The sequence below is a fragment of the Chlorocebus sabaeus genome, chromosome 27, assembly GCF_047675955.1.
Source record: "Chlorocebus sabaeus isolate Y175 chromosome 27, mChlSab1.0.hap1, whole genome shotgun sequence".
Lineage (NCBI taxonomy): Eukaryota > Metazoa > Chordata > Mammalia > Primates > Cercopithecidae > Chlorocebus > Chlorocebus sabaeus.
In genome coordinates this window covers 35,492,082-35,509,191 of record NC_132930.1, presented here as the reverse complement: position 1 = coordinate 35,509,191, position 17,110 = coordinate 35,492,082, and the positions used below count along the sequence as shown (strand labels likewise).

The 17,110-nt window shown below is 41.1% G+C and overlaps 1 protein-coding gene and 1 long non-coding RNA gene across 4 annotated transcripts in view; one reads left to right on the top strand and one right to left on the bottom strand.

Moving 5' to 3' along the window:
- Positions 1–6,881, top strand: part of C1QTNF7 (C1q and TNF related 7) — a 109,392-nt gene extending 102,511 nt beyond the window's left edge. For all 3 annotated transcript variants that reach the window (XM_008017850.3, XM_008017851.3, XM_073012505.1), the window contains exon 3: positions 637–6,881. In XM_008017850.3, the coding sequence (XP_008016041.1) occupies positions 637–1,268 (632 nt within the window). In that variant the 3' untranslated portion in view covers positions 1,269–6,881. The remainder of the gene's footprint in view (positions 1–636) is intronic.
- The window catches only part of LOC103246329 (uncharacterized), a 244,336-nt gene that overhangs the window by 205,822 nt on the left and 21,404 nt on the right, over positions 1–17,110 (bottom strand). The gene's annotated exons all lie outside the window — the stretch shown is intronic.

Genomic DNA, 17,110 nt, shown 5'->3' with positions numbered 1-17,110 from the left:
CCCAAAGTGCTGGGATTACAGGCGTGAGCCACTGCACCCACCTCCGAAGCAAGTTTTTTTTACCTGTCTGGGACTCAGTTTTCTCCTCACAAAAGAAGCTACCGCATGGTGGTGGCAGTCATTGTTTTTTGGTTATTGTAGCATGTTGAGCCCTCACTATGTGCCAGATGCGCTTTCGAATGCTACGCTCCTGCTGGCCGGGCATGGTGGCCCAGGCCTCCCAAATCTCAGCACTTTGGGAGACCAAGGTGGGCGGATCACCTGAGGTCAGGAGTTCGAGACCAGCCTGGCCAACATGCTGAAACCCAGTCTCTACTAAAAACACAAAAAATTAGATGAGCATAGTGGCAGGTGCCTATAATCCCAGCTACTTGGGAAGCTGAGGCAGGAGAATCGCTTGAACCCGGGAGGTGGAGGTTACAGTGATCTGAGATCACGCCACTGCATTCCAGCCCTGGTGACAGTGAGACTTCATATCCAAAAAAAAAAAAAAAAAAAAAAATTTATTATTTAGTAGTACACTGTTAAAGGTAGCCTGAAAAGACAAAGTTGGGATGTGCTGGGACCACGTAGGTATATTGTTTGTGATTATATCTTTCGAGGAACTATTAATCAAACTATATACTCTTTTTGAAGGTTTGAGAGGTAAGACTGGACCACTAGGTCTTGCCGGTGAGAAAGGGGACCAAGGAGAGACTGGGAAGAAAGGACCCATGGGACCAGAGGGAGAGAAAGGAGAAGTAGGTCCAGTTGGTCCTCCTGGACCAAAGGGAGACAGAGGAGAACAAGGGGACCCAGGGCTGCCTGGAGTTTGCAGATGTGGAAGCATTGTGCTCAAATCCGCCTTTTCTGTTGGCATCACAACCAGCTACCCAGAAGAAAGACTACCTATTATATTTAACAAGGTCCTCTTCAATGAGGGAGAGCACTACAACCCTGCCACAGGGAAGTTCATCTGTGCTTTCCCAGGGATCTATTACTTTTCTTATGATATCACATTGGCTAATAAGCATCTGGCAATTGGACTGGTACACAATGGGCAGTACCGGATAAAGACCTTCGATGCCAACACAGGAAACCATGATGTGGCTTCAGGGTCTACAGTCATCTATCTGCAGCCAGAAGATGAAGTCTGGCTGGAGATCTTCTTCACAGACCAGAATGGCCTCTTCTCAGACCCAGGTTGGGCAGACAGCTTATTCTCCGGGTTCCTCTTATATGTTGACACGGATTATCTAGATTCCATATCAGAAGATGACGAATTGTGATCAGGACCAAGATCCCTGTGGTAGACACTCTGATTGAATCTGGGGTTCCAGAAGGTGGAACAAGTAGGAATGGGATCCAAAGAGACTCCCACTCAGATTCTAAAGCCTTTAAAGACAATTCCAGCAGAATTTATCAAAACAAGATGAAACACAGAAAAATTGAAACCACAACAAAATGAATTCTATTAAAGAATAGCCCCAGATATAAATTCTTTTGAAAGCAATGTTCATAAATATTTAAGCAAATTAAAGACAATATTAACAAAATTTCTATTAAATGCCCTGAGTGACAAAACCAGTTGGCAATAATATTGCCTCATTAAATCTTCAAAAATATATTTTAGTCTGTTATTTAAGAGAAACATAACATAACATCCCAAAATCTTTGACAATTCTCGAAAGGCTATATAGTAAGTCAAAAACCAAAGGTAAGAGATGCTAACTATTTTTCAAGCAAGCTACAGAGAAATGACAAATGTCTTTTTATTATTTATTCCTTCGTGTTTGTATATATTCACTCAGCAACCCATTAATGAGCCTGTAAGGACCAGACACTGTGGCGCTGAATCAGATTTAATAATGAGTTAAGACAAAGCCCCTGCCTACGGGCTAGTGTGTGGTGATCAAACGATCACAATTCAGTGTGATGAGCAGCATAGCAAACAGATGGATTTGATGCTAAAAGCACACAGGGTCTGCTATTCCTGAGGCTGGGGTCCAGAGAAGCTTTTACACATGGAAAAACACTAATCATGCCAAGGTGTATGTGTTTAAGTGGGTGTGATGGATGCAAAGAGAATGAGGAATTCAGCATTGCATTCTCTTTGCACCCTCAATGCTTATTGGTATTCTCAACAGTGAAGGGGTGAAAAATCTAGAGACAGAGGAGGCCTGGCAGAGGTGATAAAAATGAAGACTGAAATGAAGAGAAATAGCCAGTAGGTGATTCTTGTAAATCCTTTAGTGTGATGGTTTCCCAAGACAAATATTTGTCCTAATAGCTTTCTCATAAATATGGGCACCACTTTACATTGTGGTAAGACGTTGCTTCTCATGGATCTGCTAGGTATTTAGCTCAAATAAAGCAAGGCATATGTTCACTGATTTATGAGTAAGCTGATGAGAGCAATGAACAGGAGAAGGAGGGAGAGAGACCAAACGTCTGAGTAAACAGACATACCTTCCAAGTCTCACACCTCCCTTAGTCCCACTCTTGCTTATGTCAGCACCTTGTTCTTCACTGCACTGCAATTCTTCAATTATTCTCTTCCATGTTTCTGTCTGATCTACTGTTCCCATGGTTTATGGTAATAGTACTTCCTTCATCCCTCCCTTTTGGTAACTTCCAATCCTCCTTCTATGTATTCCTTTCTCTGCTCATTGACTTATAAGTAGTTTTCATACCTCTTATGTTTGAATCACCATGCTAGATTCTGTGAAGACAGAAAAGTATTAAGATTAATATATTAATAGTATAGCCCTGACTGGTAAATTTCTTTTTTTTAATCTTCCCCAATTTAAATTTTGTAATTTAAAAGTAAATTTTACGGTTGAAAATGCAAACTTGGGGAGGGCAGAAGCATCACACACAAGGCTGCCACTTCACACCTTGAGGGTTGCATGGCAGCCAGGCAAAAGTGCTTCTTACTTCACAGACAGAGGGACGGCTGGGCAGAGGTGCTCCTCACTTCCCAGACAGTGCAGGAGCCAGCTCTGACTAGTAAATTGCCAAGGATACAAGAAAGGAAATGGCATGCACACACACAAAATACCTATAATTTTGGAAGAGAAAATGATAAAATATGCTAAGTTCTAGGCTGGAAATAAGGGCGAAATACTGTGAAAGAAGAGGAAATGTTTACTTCCAAATTAGGATGTGACAGAGAAGGGATAGGGAAATCCTCTCTGTTCACTGGACCTTATGTGATGGGTGACACTTGGAGTGGCACAAGTTGGGGAAAAGCACACTTGAGACAGAGGTAATGATGGGGATGAAGTGAGAACAGAGACCCAGAAGCAGAATCAATGGACCATATTTGTAAGAGCTTTGAAAGCCAGCCTGAGAACTGGAGAGTTTATTCATAAGAAAGTGTGGAGACCCTGTGTATTTCAGAGCTGGATACTGCCATTAACACAGATGAAAGTTGCAATCATCTAGCAGTTGTGTGTAAGGGCAACGCTAACTTTTCCTGTCTTTCAACCCTGTCTTGCTTTCACTGTCTTCATCTGCCTGCCATATTTGTGCACTTATTGCTCTCCTTCTGAGTCAGGACGTGTGTACAGGAGACCAAGAACAATGAATATTAGAAAAAAAGGAGAGAGCAAAGGTGGTTTGAGGTAGTCACCTGCTTACAAATAATAGCCAAAGATAGAATTCCAAGTTGTAAAGCACAAAAAAAGAGCCAACAAAAGTAACTAATTTGGGAAAAATGAACATATGGGCCCTTTGAAGACTACAGGATTTGCTGGATAAAGTGGAAATGGAGAAGTTATTGCAGACAGTCATGAACCACAGATTACTGTGATTAAAATTTTCTTCTGATCGTAATCCACAAATGCATTCATTTTTTGGACATTGCTTGCTTATCTTTTAAAAGTTTCTTTTATTACAAAGCCTATTTTGAGTAGATTTTAAAACTGAATTTTCTTTAATTGGTTTGAAGCCTTGAGATGAATTTCGTTTTGAAATATCTGGTGGGATGGTAAAGAGAACTGACATGAGAAAGGAGGAGTTGTTTTGGTATTAAATGAATCAAATCTTAAACAAATGTAGGTGTCTTTTATTCTTAAAAAATAGCAGATACAGTTTATCCACATTTGTAAATATTTGTATAAAGAAAGTAGCGGAACAATTTTGGTTTAAAAAATTCCAAGTCTCATTCTAATCGTTCTTTATAAAGGCTGACTTGTAATGAGTACGTATTAAGCAATATTTATTGACTGTATACTATCTTGTTCTAGAAGAGTTTAAAGTCACTTACGAAGATAAATTAAGATATAAAAAGAAAACAGCAGTAAAAAGCAGATGAGAAGAAATAGGAAAAACAAAGAAAAAAGAAAATAATGAGGCTAATATAATACTGTGTGTACATGAAAATGCATGTGCCTGTGTTACATATTTTCAGGTCACAAATGTTTCTTTGTGCCCCTGAATGCACAAAGGTATTTCCAGGTCATTTATCATTGTGAATAATGTTGCTTATGATAAAAAATAGATTCCATAAACTCTAAATATCTTTTTTTTCTACCACTCTGTGTAAAAGATCATGAACATAAATAAATTTTAGATATGAGCTGGGTAAGTCCATTTGCATTGCTATAAAGGAATACCTGAGGCTGGGTAATTTATAAAGAAAAGAGGTTTATTTTGGCTCACAGTTCTGCAGGCCATACAAGCAGCATGGTGCCAGCATCTGCTTCTGGTGCGGCCTCAGGAAGCTTCCAATCATGCTGGAAGATGAAGAGGGTGCCACCATCCTATCACATGGTGAGAGAGGGATCAAGAGAGTGGGGCGGGGAGGTGTCACACTTTTAAGCAACCTGATCTCACATAAACTCATTAGAATGAGGACAGCACCAAGCCATTCATGAGGGATCCACCCCCATGACCCAAATTCCTCCCACTAGACCCACCTCCAACATTGGGAGTCATATATCAACATGAAATTTGGAAGGGACAAAAACATCCAAACCACATCATTAGGTTTCTCTCTTTATCTCTCTCTCTGTGTAGCTCCACTTTAAGTAAATAGCATCATTACCCACCTTGCACCAAAGCCAAAACCCTAAGGTGCAAGCTAAATGTCTTCCCTCCCTTCCCTACTGAATTTTGCCCAGCATAAAATTCTTATGGTTCCAGCCACTAAATGCACATATCTGATTCACTGCACCTTTCCATTCCCGGTGCGAAAGGTGTCATTTATGCATTCATCATCACTTCCCTCAATCAGTGAAAAACGTTGTAACTGGCCCTTTGCCTCCAACCACAACCCTCCAATCCATCCTCCACACTAGATTGAGTATATCCTTTTAAAATGAAAATGTGCATGCCATTTCCCAGCTTAAAAAACAGCAATGACCCTCCCAACCCCTCCACTATAAAAGGTGTTTTGAACTTCTATAGGTTTGCCATCAGGTGTGTATTTCACATTGTTTTCTGGTATCCATACCTAAATTCCTTCTGAAGGACCATCTTCCTTAACATGCTAAGTCTATGAGCTTCTCAGTGGAATTGACACTTCCAGTATGTAAATCTCTAGCCTAATTAATCAGAGTATAGCATCCCACTCACCAAAATAATTGATTCAGATGACTCTGTGAGAGTCAATGAAACTTTGCTGGGACATCTATAGAAGAGAATCTCCTTCTTTTCCATTGGACTTGAGCCTGTGAACCTCCACCAGCCAATTACCAACACAGAGCATAATACCATGCAAGAATAGACCCATGCACAGATGAAGCAGAGAGACAAAGAGAGAAAATGGCTCTTGGAATCATCATCTGAACCCCGATCCAGACATATCTATAGCCAGCTCTTCCCTTGGACTTTTGAATTACGGTAACTATTAAATGCTGTTTTTACTTAAGCCCTTTGATTATTTGATCTCTTGGAAAAGATATTATCCTACCCAACATTCATAAAAGCATCATTTAGTATGGTGCATTGAGCCCTTGAGGATGTAGCTTCTGCAAACTTTTACAGTCACATCTTCAAAAGTCACCCACATGCAATTATTATCCAAGAATATGCAGATAACTGCAATTCTAGGGTACTTTTCCCTAGGGTGCCTCACCTTTTCAGGTTCAGCTCAAAAGTTGCTTTCTTTTCTCTAATCTTTCCCTTCCCCTGTGCCTAAGGAGAATTAACCACGTGTGTTTTCCTTGCCATCTGGGAACCAGTGCATAGTCATGGTAGCAATAGCAATCACTTTTTTCACTGGGCACTTTTTGAGTGGTTTACATATATCAGCTTACTTGGTCCTTGCTATGGTCTGCATGTTTGTGTAGCCTCAAAAGTCATATGTTGAAACCTAATCGCCAGTGGGATGGTGTCAGAAGGTGGGACCTTTGGGAAGCAATTAAGTCATGAAGGACCTACCTTCATAAATGGGACTCCTGCCCTTATTTTTAAATAAAAAGGACCCAAAGACCTCCTTTCAACACACGAAGACACAGTGAGAAGATGGCCATCTATGAATGGGGAAGCAGGCCCTCACCAGGCACCAAATCTGCTGGCACCTTGATCTTACTTTCCAGCCTCCAAAACTGTAAAATAAATTTCTGTCATAATCTATGCAATTTTTGGTATTTTGTTATAGTAGCTCAAATGGATTAAGACAGTCCTCACAACAATTATTCTCCTCATTTTGCAGATGGGTAAACTGAGAGGAAGAGAGGTTACAAAATATGTGGAGTAAATAGTAAGTGGCACAGTAGCCCTAGGCAGTGACGCTCCAAAGCCCACTCTCTTAACCACCATGCTGGCACCTTGCTCATATATTTTTTGTATTTGTCTATCTGATGGAGAGCTTGTTTGCCCTATTGATTTTTATATCCCAGGACTCTACATGATGACTACTATAGTATGTGCTCAATAAAATTATGATGTATTAATTGGTGACAAGTTCTTTTCAGTCACAATCTACACATATTGTCAGAGTCAAACGGGGGAGGTGTCACAACAGGAAAATCATATAATCATCTTGTATGTTAATATTATTTAGATTATAACTGCCAGGCTCCAATTCAACATGGTTCAAGTAAAAGGAAACTCACTGAAATGACAAAAATCCCAGAGCCAGATCTAGGTACCCAAACAATGTCACCAGGGTCTTATCTCTGTCCCTCCTACAGAGCAGCTCCCCACATTGCTGGCTTCACTTTCAGGAAGGGTCTTACCTTTATTTATTGCAAAGATGGCCTCCAGCAACTCAGGTTTGTATTTTGCAGTCCTAGCGGGGGAAAAAAAATTCTCTCTCTCAACAGTTCCAGTGAAATAACCTGGAAATGACAGTCTTTTGATTCTGATTGGTTCTGCTTGAATCATGAGCCTATCCCTCAACCAACAATTGGCCTAGGAAATGTGATGTTGCCATTGGCCAGGTTTACATCACAACCCAGCCCTAAAGCTCAAAGAAAAATCCATCTCATCTAAATCACATGGACAGAGGTGGTAGGAGGAGGAAGAGATTATTTTCCAAAGGAAAATGAAGATTCCAGGTCAAGAAAAAGAGAGATTAATTAATTGGCAGACAAAATTAACTAGAGATTTCCTAAGTTGTTTTCATATAAAATCAAAACCACATTTATTGTGTCTGCATGATGCAAAATAAACGTTTTGCTAGAATGATTTGCCCCTGAAATAATCTAATTTTTGATAACATTTGGTCAGAATTGACTAAATATTTCATACTATAAAAGCCTGGCATCTGTGATGATCTCATTCTACAGGCTGTCATAATGCTGATCTCCAATGGCTACTTTTAATGAAAGAATAAATTATTTCCAACTGAAATACTTCTTCTTCCCCTCAAACTCTCTGATTTTTGACATCAATACCCTAGAATAGGCAATAACATATGTAGCTATTTTAGATAATTATAAAAAGAAGAGGAAGAGCATCCTTGGAGATGAGTCTCTATGGTATCAAAAAGAGCCAGTTTGAGATTGCAGAGAAAAGAGAACACTTATACACTTTGATGGGAGTGTAAATTAGTTCAACAACTATGGAAAGCAGTACAGTAATTCCCCAAAGAGCTAAACACAGAACTACCATTCCACCCAGCAATTCCATTACTGGGTATATACCAAGAGGAATATAAATTATTCTACCATAAAGACACATGCATGCAAATGTTCATTGCAGCACTATTCACAATACCAAAGAAATGGAATCAAACTAAATCAATGACCCTGTCATTGCCCATCAATGACAGAATCCATGGTACATATACACTGTGGAATACTATGCAGTTATAAAAAAGAATGAGATCATGTATTTTGCAGGAACATGGATGGAGCCAGAGGCTATTATCCTCAGCAAACTAACATGGAACAGAAAACCAAATACCACACGTTGTCACTTATAAGTGGGAGCTAATTGATGAGGACTCATGAACACAAAGAAGGGAACAACAGAGACACTGGGGTCTACTCGAGGGTGGAAGATGAGAGGAGGGAGAGGATCAGAAAAGATAATTATTGGGTACTGGGCTTAATACCTAGGTGATAAAATAATCTGTACAACAGACCCTCGTGACATGAGGTTATCTAAGTAATGAACCTTTACATGTACCCTCCAACCTAAAATAAAAGGTTTTTGTTTTTTTTTTTTAAAAAAAAAAAAAAGGAGCCTGTAAACCCAATTCATTCCTCGGCCAACACATAATGACAGCCCTGAAAGGCGAGATTGAAAAGTTACCCTCAGTTGTTAACTGCATTGCTGACTTCATGTTTTCCTTCTTGTTTCCTTGAGAGACCACTAGTCAGTGCCTCATGATACTAGCAATTACCATTTACTGTGTGCCCAGTAAATGGCACCATACTGGATCCTTTCAGCACGGTACTTTATTTTATCCTCAGGAAGAGCCCCTGTCAGTGGCACATTCTAACCTCTAGAGAGAATTCAGCACCACTCTCACCTTCTTCCTTTCTTAAAAAAAAAAAAAAAAAAAAAAAAAAAAAACTGAAAAGAATGTGGACATTGGGATGGAAGCTTCCCAAGTTCTGGGATGCTGCTTCAGCATCAGAATGGAGAAGTTCAAAGACTCTCAAGGCTACATATCAAGTTCTCTAGGGGTTCTTCTCTCTCCAGGATGTGCCTATCAGTGTTCAGGCAGAAGGCAGCAGAACACTTTCAAAACGATTTCACTATGGAAGGTCGAATGAAACAACTGTATTAAAGGTGTCGGTGGGGTGAAAAAAACCATGCAGGGATGTTGAAGTATCCCAGGGCTTGCAACAGCAGGAATGTTTCACCATCCCAAAGCCTGCGATACCAGCACTTTGGGAGGCCGACGCGGGCAGATCACGAGGTCAGATCGAGACTATCCTGGCTAACACAGTGAAACCCTGTCTCTACCAAAAATACAAAAAAAAAAAAAAAAAAACAATTAGCCAGGCGTGGTGGCGGGCACCTGTAGTCCCAGCTACTCAGGAGGCTGAGGCAGGAGAATGGTGTGAGCTGAGATCGCGCCACTGCACTCCAGCCTGGGCGACAGAGTGAGACTCCATAAGGAGGAGAGGCAGTGGTGGTTACAAAGTGCAGTGAAGAGCTAGAGACTTGGGAGAGGGACCAGCCTACAGGAGCTACATCTGCAGAAGAGCTCAGCCACTGCCAGAAGTAGGGAAGAAGCCAGGACTGCGAATCCCCTGACCACCCTCTTCTACCTTTCAGTCCCCTGTTTATACCCCTCACTGGTCAAACCCCATGACTCCAGGTGCCCAGAGAGTCTTGCTGATGCAGTGCACAGAGATGAGCTTCTTGGGCAAAACGCAGAACAGACAGGGATACAAAATGGATGGGAGCCAGGAGAGATGGTGGGAGCAACGACAATCAACCAGCACCGGGCTCCCCTCCCAGATCTCTCCTTCTCTAGGGTCTCTCTAAAGCTCCACACAGCTTATGCAATAAAACTGGCTCTCTGTTTGTACTGGTTCCTTGAATGCATACAGCAGAAGGGACATTTTTCCAGAGCTGTGTGTAATTTATGCACAAGGAACCCTTGAGTCTCAGAAGTGGTCCAGCTCCACTTACAAAAAAATTGCATGGGATTTTGGAGCGAAGTCCTTGGACTGATGAACAGAGGGTTTTTGCCAGAGTGTCCCTCTCTAAATCCCTCTCCTAAACTTGCAACAGCAACAAGCAGCTGGTGGAGATTTAGGAGTTCAAGATTCTAACCTAGTAGCTTTCCAGCTCATCATGAGTTAAACGCTCTTCTTACCCCTTTAGAGGTGAGAATACTGAGGCTCAGAGCAATTGAGCAATTTGCCCATGACAAGCCTTAATAAATGTGGGATATTCTAGCTCTGCCCATCCCCCTCCAATGCCCATGCCCTGTCATGAGCACACACACACCTGCACTCCCGTGCCTCTCAAGGCCTCTTCTTTAAGACATGTTTTCACAGTACAATCATTGCATTATGGAGGAAATGCAACATCCTCAGTTATCTTCCTTTGATCCTAGTAAACATCTTTTTCCTGTGACCTTAGCTGGGAGCTAAGCCTGTCACAATCATGACTGGCTTACTCATGATCAAAATATTCAGTGTGGCCAGAACATGCAGCTCAGCAAACTCTAAGGAGTCCCAAATATAACAACCTACTTTGCTCTGCCCAAGGAACAGAGACTGGCCTCAAAGGATGGATGCTGACCCTTTGCATCTGGTTTAGTTCCACAAAAGGAACTCAGGCAATCTTTTAGCATCATTGTTGTACTATTATGCTTAGAAAAATCCAGGCAGTCTAAATTCCTCTATACATACTACACATTCTTATCAAGATTAATCCTAACAGAAGCCAGGAGCAAGTAGGACCACACATTCCACAAGCTTTGTGTGTCCCCTAATGTGGTTTGTAGATCAGCCTGAGACATGCCAAATACATTGGGTAACTGAAGAGTCTTTTGAAAGAGAAAATTTAAAAAAAAACAACAACATAAAATTTGCAGTGCTGTTCCATGGTTTTCAAGAGACTCATTGATCACTTTTTATTTCTGCTCCTCATCACTGTTTCCTAAATTCAGTAGGAATCTTGCACTTTGAGCCACATCCTTCTTTCTTTAAGGGCTGTCCTGTGCATCACAGGACATTAGCAGCATCCCTGGCCTCTACCCACTAGATGCTAGTAGCATCTCCACCCAACCACGTGAGTCATCACAAGCAACAATATCTCCCATCGTTGCCAAATGTCTCCTGGGGGCCAAAATTGAGAACCACTTGTAAACCATATCTGTACAGTCTTGTCATGGTGAGAGAGTCTACTCAGCCCCCAGAATCTACTTTTTCCAACTGACCTTTTTCCAACTGACCTGTAAGTAAACTGACCTTTATTTACAGAAATGACCCCATAGCTGCTCCTCATTTCAGGTATGATATCTGTTCCCTTGTGAGATTCCCAAGTTAAAGAGACTCCAACCTGGAAGGTGTATAGGAAGAGCAAGAAACTGTTCCCTCATCCAAATTCTCTTTTACTATAGCCAGGATTTTTTTTTAATGTTGTCTAAGACACAAAAATCACCAAGTCTTCCATTTCTAAGAATTTACTCCAAGAAAATAATAACGTGTGCAAAGGTTTAATTGCAGGAAGAGCCCTGCAGCAAAGCGTGCAATATGGAAAATTGAGAAATAGCCTGAATATGGGTAAAATGAGCTGGATACACTCATCCAACGAAATAGAGTCATAAAAAATGATAAGGATGCACCACCAGGCACAAGAGCTTGCACCTGTAGTTCCAGCTGCTGGGGAGGACTGCTTGAGCTCAGGAGTTGAGGCCAGTCTGGGCAACATAGGGAAATCCTGTCTTTAAAAAAATGAGGGTGGAAATGCATTAGCACCATAAGATATTCACAAAATATTAACTAAACAAAGTAGATGACTAAGGAACACTTTCAGTACTCATTTCATTTTTAGTTTGTTTGCCCATATGCATAGAAAAAGTTGAAATTAAAATATTAATGGGGAATTTTAAATCTCTACTCTTTTAATCTTTATTTTTAATTTTTAGAATAAACATTTTACTCATTTTACATAAAATATTTTTATGTAAGCTCTCAGGGTAGTTGCATATTATTTTGTTTCCAAAAATTGCAGAGAAAATATCTAAGGAGAGAGAAATAAAACTCTTAGGAGTTGAATTGTAAAACACAATATCATTCTTAAAGTTTCCTGGTTGCATGCCTGAATGTCTATTCCAGAGGATTTTTTAAAGCAAGAATACAACCAAATAATACTAGTTTATATGTTTTTAAATTGTTTCTTCCTAACTTGAACAGGGAGGGAAATGAGTCTTGAGTTGACATCATTTTATTGAGTTTTTCTTAGTCCAGAACTATAAACCCAATGGGTTACTACAGTATGAAGTCATTCAGAGCCAATGCATTTGTCAGATGGCAAAGGCATTTATGAGCAGCTATATGAAGAAGACTGAATTCATGGCTTTACTCCAGTGCCATCATGGAGCTGGCAGAACTTACTGAGGTAAAGACTTGCCCAATCTAGTCAGGGTTCCAAAAAATGATCTGCTAGCACTAGAAGGAGAAAAATCATAAACTCTAAGGGGTTGCATAGATGCTCTTTCATTACAAAAGTGCTATTTTTCACAAGATTGTGAGATGCTGCCTTGGCGGAAATAAACAAGAAAAAACAAAGTCTCAGTGATCTATTCCAACCACAATTTCAGATAACAAATTTGGCACCACTGAGCATCCCCATTGTTACTGAAACAGAAAACACTCAGGTCTTACTATGGTTTTTACTCCAAAACAATACAGAGAGTTGCAAGGATTTTTTACAGAAAACATCCAGGTCTTACTACATGCAGAACTAAAATCAAAACACAGCCTCCTGAGATGTCCCAGTTGGTCAGAATATTGACAAACAATAACTAGAAAGTCGGGGCCCAGAAGCCATATATCCATCAATATATCAAGGTGTGTCCACACAAGGAGTTGCCCACCTGATTTCCCTTTAGGGTTGCCAGATAAAATTCAGAAGATTCAAATATAAATTTCACATCATAATCATTTAGCAGAAATCTGTCTCAAATATTTAACTGGGTGTCCTGTGTTCCTATTTGCTAAATTTGGCAACTCTAAATTATGAACTAAAACTTGCCTACAAAAACATAAATGTGAGTCCAACTAACTTTTCGGAGGGCCGTGCATATAATTTATCATATAACAAGAAGAAATTGGTCTTATGAGAAAGGATTCTTAGCTTCCTAAAACAGTTTTAAAGAGCCAAAGTTAGCTGTATGAGAAAGCCATAAGAGAATCTTTTGGGTAGAAAGTCAGAAGACAAGATCTAGCCCCAGGAATTCCAATAATCAGCTTTGTGTGACTTTTAGACAAATCACCTAAATCCTTTAAGCCTCTGATTCCACACTGGATGGGTGGTAGAAAGTAAGTTGCTGTCTTTCTCCAAACTCGTGACAGACATTGCTAATAGATAGCAGCATTTCTTCCCACTGTGCCCCAGGGCAGCCTCAGAATTCTCAAGAAAGTCTCCAGGTCCATCCATCAATAAGCATGCACCCTTGAGATAAAATCGACTTGCTTCCCCTGAATTAAAGGAGCCTTTGGTTTCCCTTCCAGTTCTAACAGAAGTTTGGAATTTCTTGTATTCTAATTCAATAGGCAGGGCTATACCTAGTTTTGCACTCCCAATTAAAAGCAAAACTTGGCAACTGCCTTCTGAGATCGATATTTTACAAAATCAGAACAGGAGTAATGCGCGCTGGAGTTCTGCTTGCACCAGGCCTTATAGGCCATTACTTCAAGCTGAGTGGCTTCAACAGCCCTCCAGGACCTTGGTGGAGGCCAGGGTAGATCCTGACACTGTCCCCCAGTGAAGAACTTGACTCCACTCTGCTTTACGTCTCTGCTTCTTTTGCATCCATGGGCTTCTCATACCACTCACAGGTTTCCTCACCCTGTCTCTGTCTTTTCTAGTACATGGGTTCTGATTTCTCATCATTTCAATCTCTGCTGGCATCTCCCAGCCCAGCTCTAGTTCATGACATGTTCTTTGCTTTAGCTCCAATTGCTCAATCCCTGCTGACTCTTTCTTCATGTCTCAGTTCAAATCCCCAGAGTGAGGATCTCATGCTTGGCAGGCCCCTGTTTACCAAAGAGCCAGCCTGGGGATTGGCTGCAACTGATCCACACCCTCCTTTGGTCCCATCAGCTAGGACAGTGAATACTGGTATAAAGCACAGTTGCCTGCTCAAAGCCCATCGGCAGGAGATGTAGGCAGTTTTGTTTTGTTTTTTCCAAAAGTGTGTCATCAGGTAGGCATTGCGATGTTCAGTTCATAATATCATAGGGTCTTTGCAAGAACAAATGTGGTAATACATGTAAAAAATGACAATTTTAGCAGGTTTCCCCCAAAAGCAGACTCTGAGACAAGGAATTGAGTATAAGTGGTTATTTGGGAGTTGCAGGAAACACCAATAGTGAGGAAGCAACAGAGCAACGATCAGTGTGTGTCTCTAAGCTAACTGCCACGGTGGCTGACTGAAGTTCGTCCCAAGGAGCTGCCAGGAGAACGGGATAACACTCATCCAAAAAGAGAGGAAGGTGGAGTGTTTAAAGACCAACTCCCAAGAGTCATTGGCTGAGGACCACTCTCAGGAACAATATTTTTCCTGCACTTTGGGGGTGCCTTTGGTGCTCAGGTAAAGTGGCTTTTCAGGGTCCTGAAAAAGGGCTTCAGACACAGAAATGGACATAAGACAGTTAAAAATCTACCAAAGCACCCTGAATTGGTTAATGCAAGAGATATGGAAGAGGCAATGGCTTCACCTGCCACAGTACTTGGTCAACCCTCAAATAAATGTTGGCCTCACAAGGGAAGGGAGTATTGTATGCTTAATTCCCTGTACCTGAAACTGCCTGGTGCATAATCAAAGCTCAGTAAATATTGGTAGGATGAATGAATGAGTGAATGAATGAATGAATGAAGAAATGTCTATATAAATGAATGAATTATTGGGACAATTGTTGGAGATCTTTTCAATTTGTTTTGCTTCTCTTGTGAATGAAGAGGTAACAGGATGGGAGAGGGTAAAGAGGAGCAGCTGGGGGTACACACAACCACCACATACCAAAAGAGGCCTGAGTTTTAAGACCAACTCTTTTTGCACAACTACCATGACTCAGGTAAAGCAGAACAAAACATCTCTCTCCTACACACTCTTCAAGTTGAATTTTAAAAAAATTTTTTTCTACTATTTGCCCCTACTATTTCAGTTTGGTTTCAGCTGCATAAGGTGTTGATAAATGAAGAAGGGCTATATCTGTCTCCTTTCCCTGGACCTGTGTCCCCAAGGGCAACCCTGAGCCCCACTCTTACCTAAACCCTACACCAACAACATCACAAACAAGGCTGCAGTCATTAGAGTTGTGAGGGGACAATATTAATCCACCTCCACTGATAGGATTTGAGAAGTGCTTCCATTTAATCCTACTCCTCACTCCTGAGAGTGCCAAGCCAATTGAGAAATGCACACAGAAGCCACATATGTACCAAATACTGGTCTTCCTACTGGCAGCACCAAATTAGAGAAAGCAACTTGGATATGAGGCTGAAACAAACTACCCAGTAGTTGCCTCCAGGTCTAAACCTGATGAGCATCCCAGAACGGAAACTTTTCCATTCAGCCTCAAAGAGAACAGAGGTCTGCCTCCCCGCAAATCAAGCTCATAGAACCCAAGAGAGGCCACATGTGCAAGTGACTTTTTACACACAGCCCACTCCCAGCAGTGACACAGAGCCCAGGGGGTGCCAGACTCTTGCCATCTCACCAATCAGAGAAATCCCTCCTCCTCCCTCCACCAGAAGGAGTCATTGAGAGGTAAGCCACTCATCATTAAGACAGTGGAAGTTCCTATCTTTCAGAGTGGCAGGAACTCAGGGAAAGGAAAAACATTGTGCCTTCCCTACCACATCTATGAGAAAAGAGCTGATCTGAAAACATGTTTACCTTTTAATTCTCAGTGACCAGATAGGGGCAAGAGCACCACTGGATACAAAGAGGGGCTTGCTCTACAGAAGAGTCATTTTCAGTTCCACTTTCCTCCTGTTACACAGCTATCCATGCATTCAGGTCTGTGCAGAAACCATACGTTCTTCACTAACGAGGGCTGGACCTTCTGCTCCTTCCATCTCTCATGCTACGATTGTTAGTGAACTCTGCAGTGAATGCTCAGCCAGAGTTTGGAAATGTCATCTTACAACCTCTAACATGTCAAGGAGAAAACTGTTTCTTTGGGAATGTTTCTTCCTAACCAAGATAAGAAAACAGTAATTTTGCTTTTGCTTTAAGGCATACTTTGATGACAGGAGAATTCCGTTTACTTTTTAAGGTACTGACCTCTAGTGGCCAGCAACAACAACTACTCTATTAGAGACAATTTCCAGAGATTATGTAAAATCCAAGGGTGGGCTAGGAGAAACTTTAGAAATCAACTTTCTCTGCCCACCTCATATTCCAGAAGAGGAAACAGAGATCCATAAAGGATGAGGGCCTTGTCAGTGGTCACTAAGATGGGACTGGAGTCAAGGTCTTCTGTCTTCCATTTGGATCCCCTCTCACTGCCTAGTATACATTTATTAAAGCTACTTATCCATATACACTGTAATTAATAAACAATTAGAGTAAAAATGACATTTTGGTATCTGATAATCCCTCTGTGGTTTCCTGCAAAGCTTGATTGGATAAGTGTGAATAGAGGTATATTCGTCCGTTTTCACGCTGCTGATAAAAACATACCCAAGACTAGGTAATTTATAAAGAAAAAAAGATTTAACGGACTCACAGTTCTATGTGACTGGGGATGCCTCACAATCATGGCAGAAGGCAAAAGGCACATCTTACATGGCAGTAGACAAGAGAGAGAATGAGATCCAAGCGAAGGGATCTCCCCTTATAAAACCATCAGCTCTCGTGAGACTTACTCACTATTATAAGAACAGTATGGGGGAAACCACTCCCATAATTCAATTATCTCCCACTGGGTCCCTCCCACAACACACGGGAAGTATAGAAGCTACAATTCAAGATTAAATTTGGGTGGGGACACAGCCAAACCATATCAAGAGGTTTCAACCTCACTGGATGGTA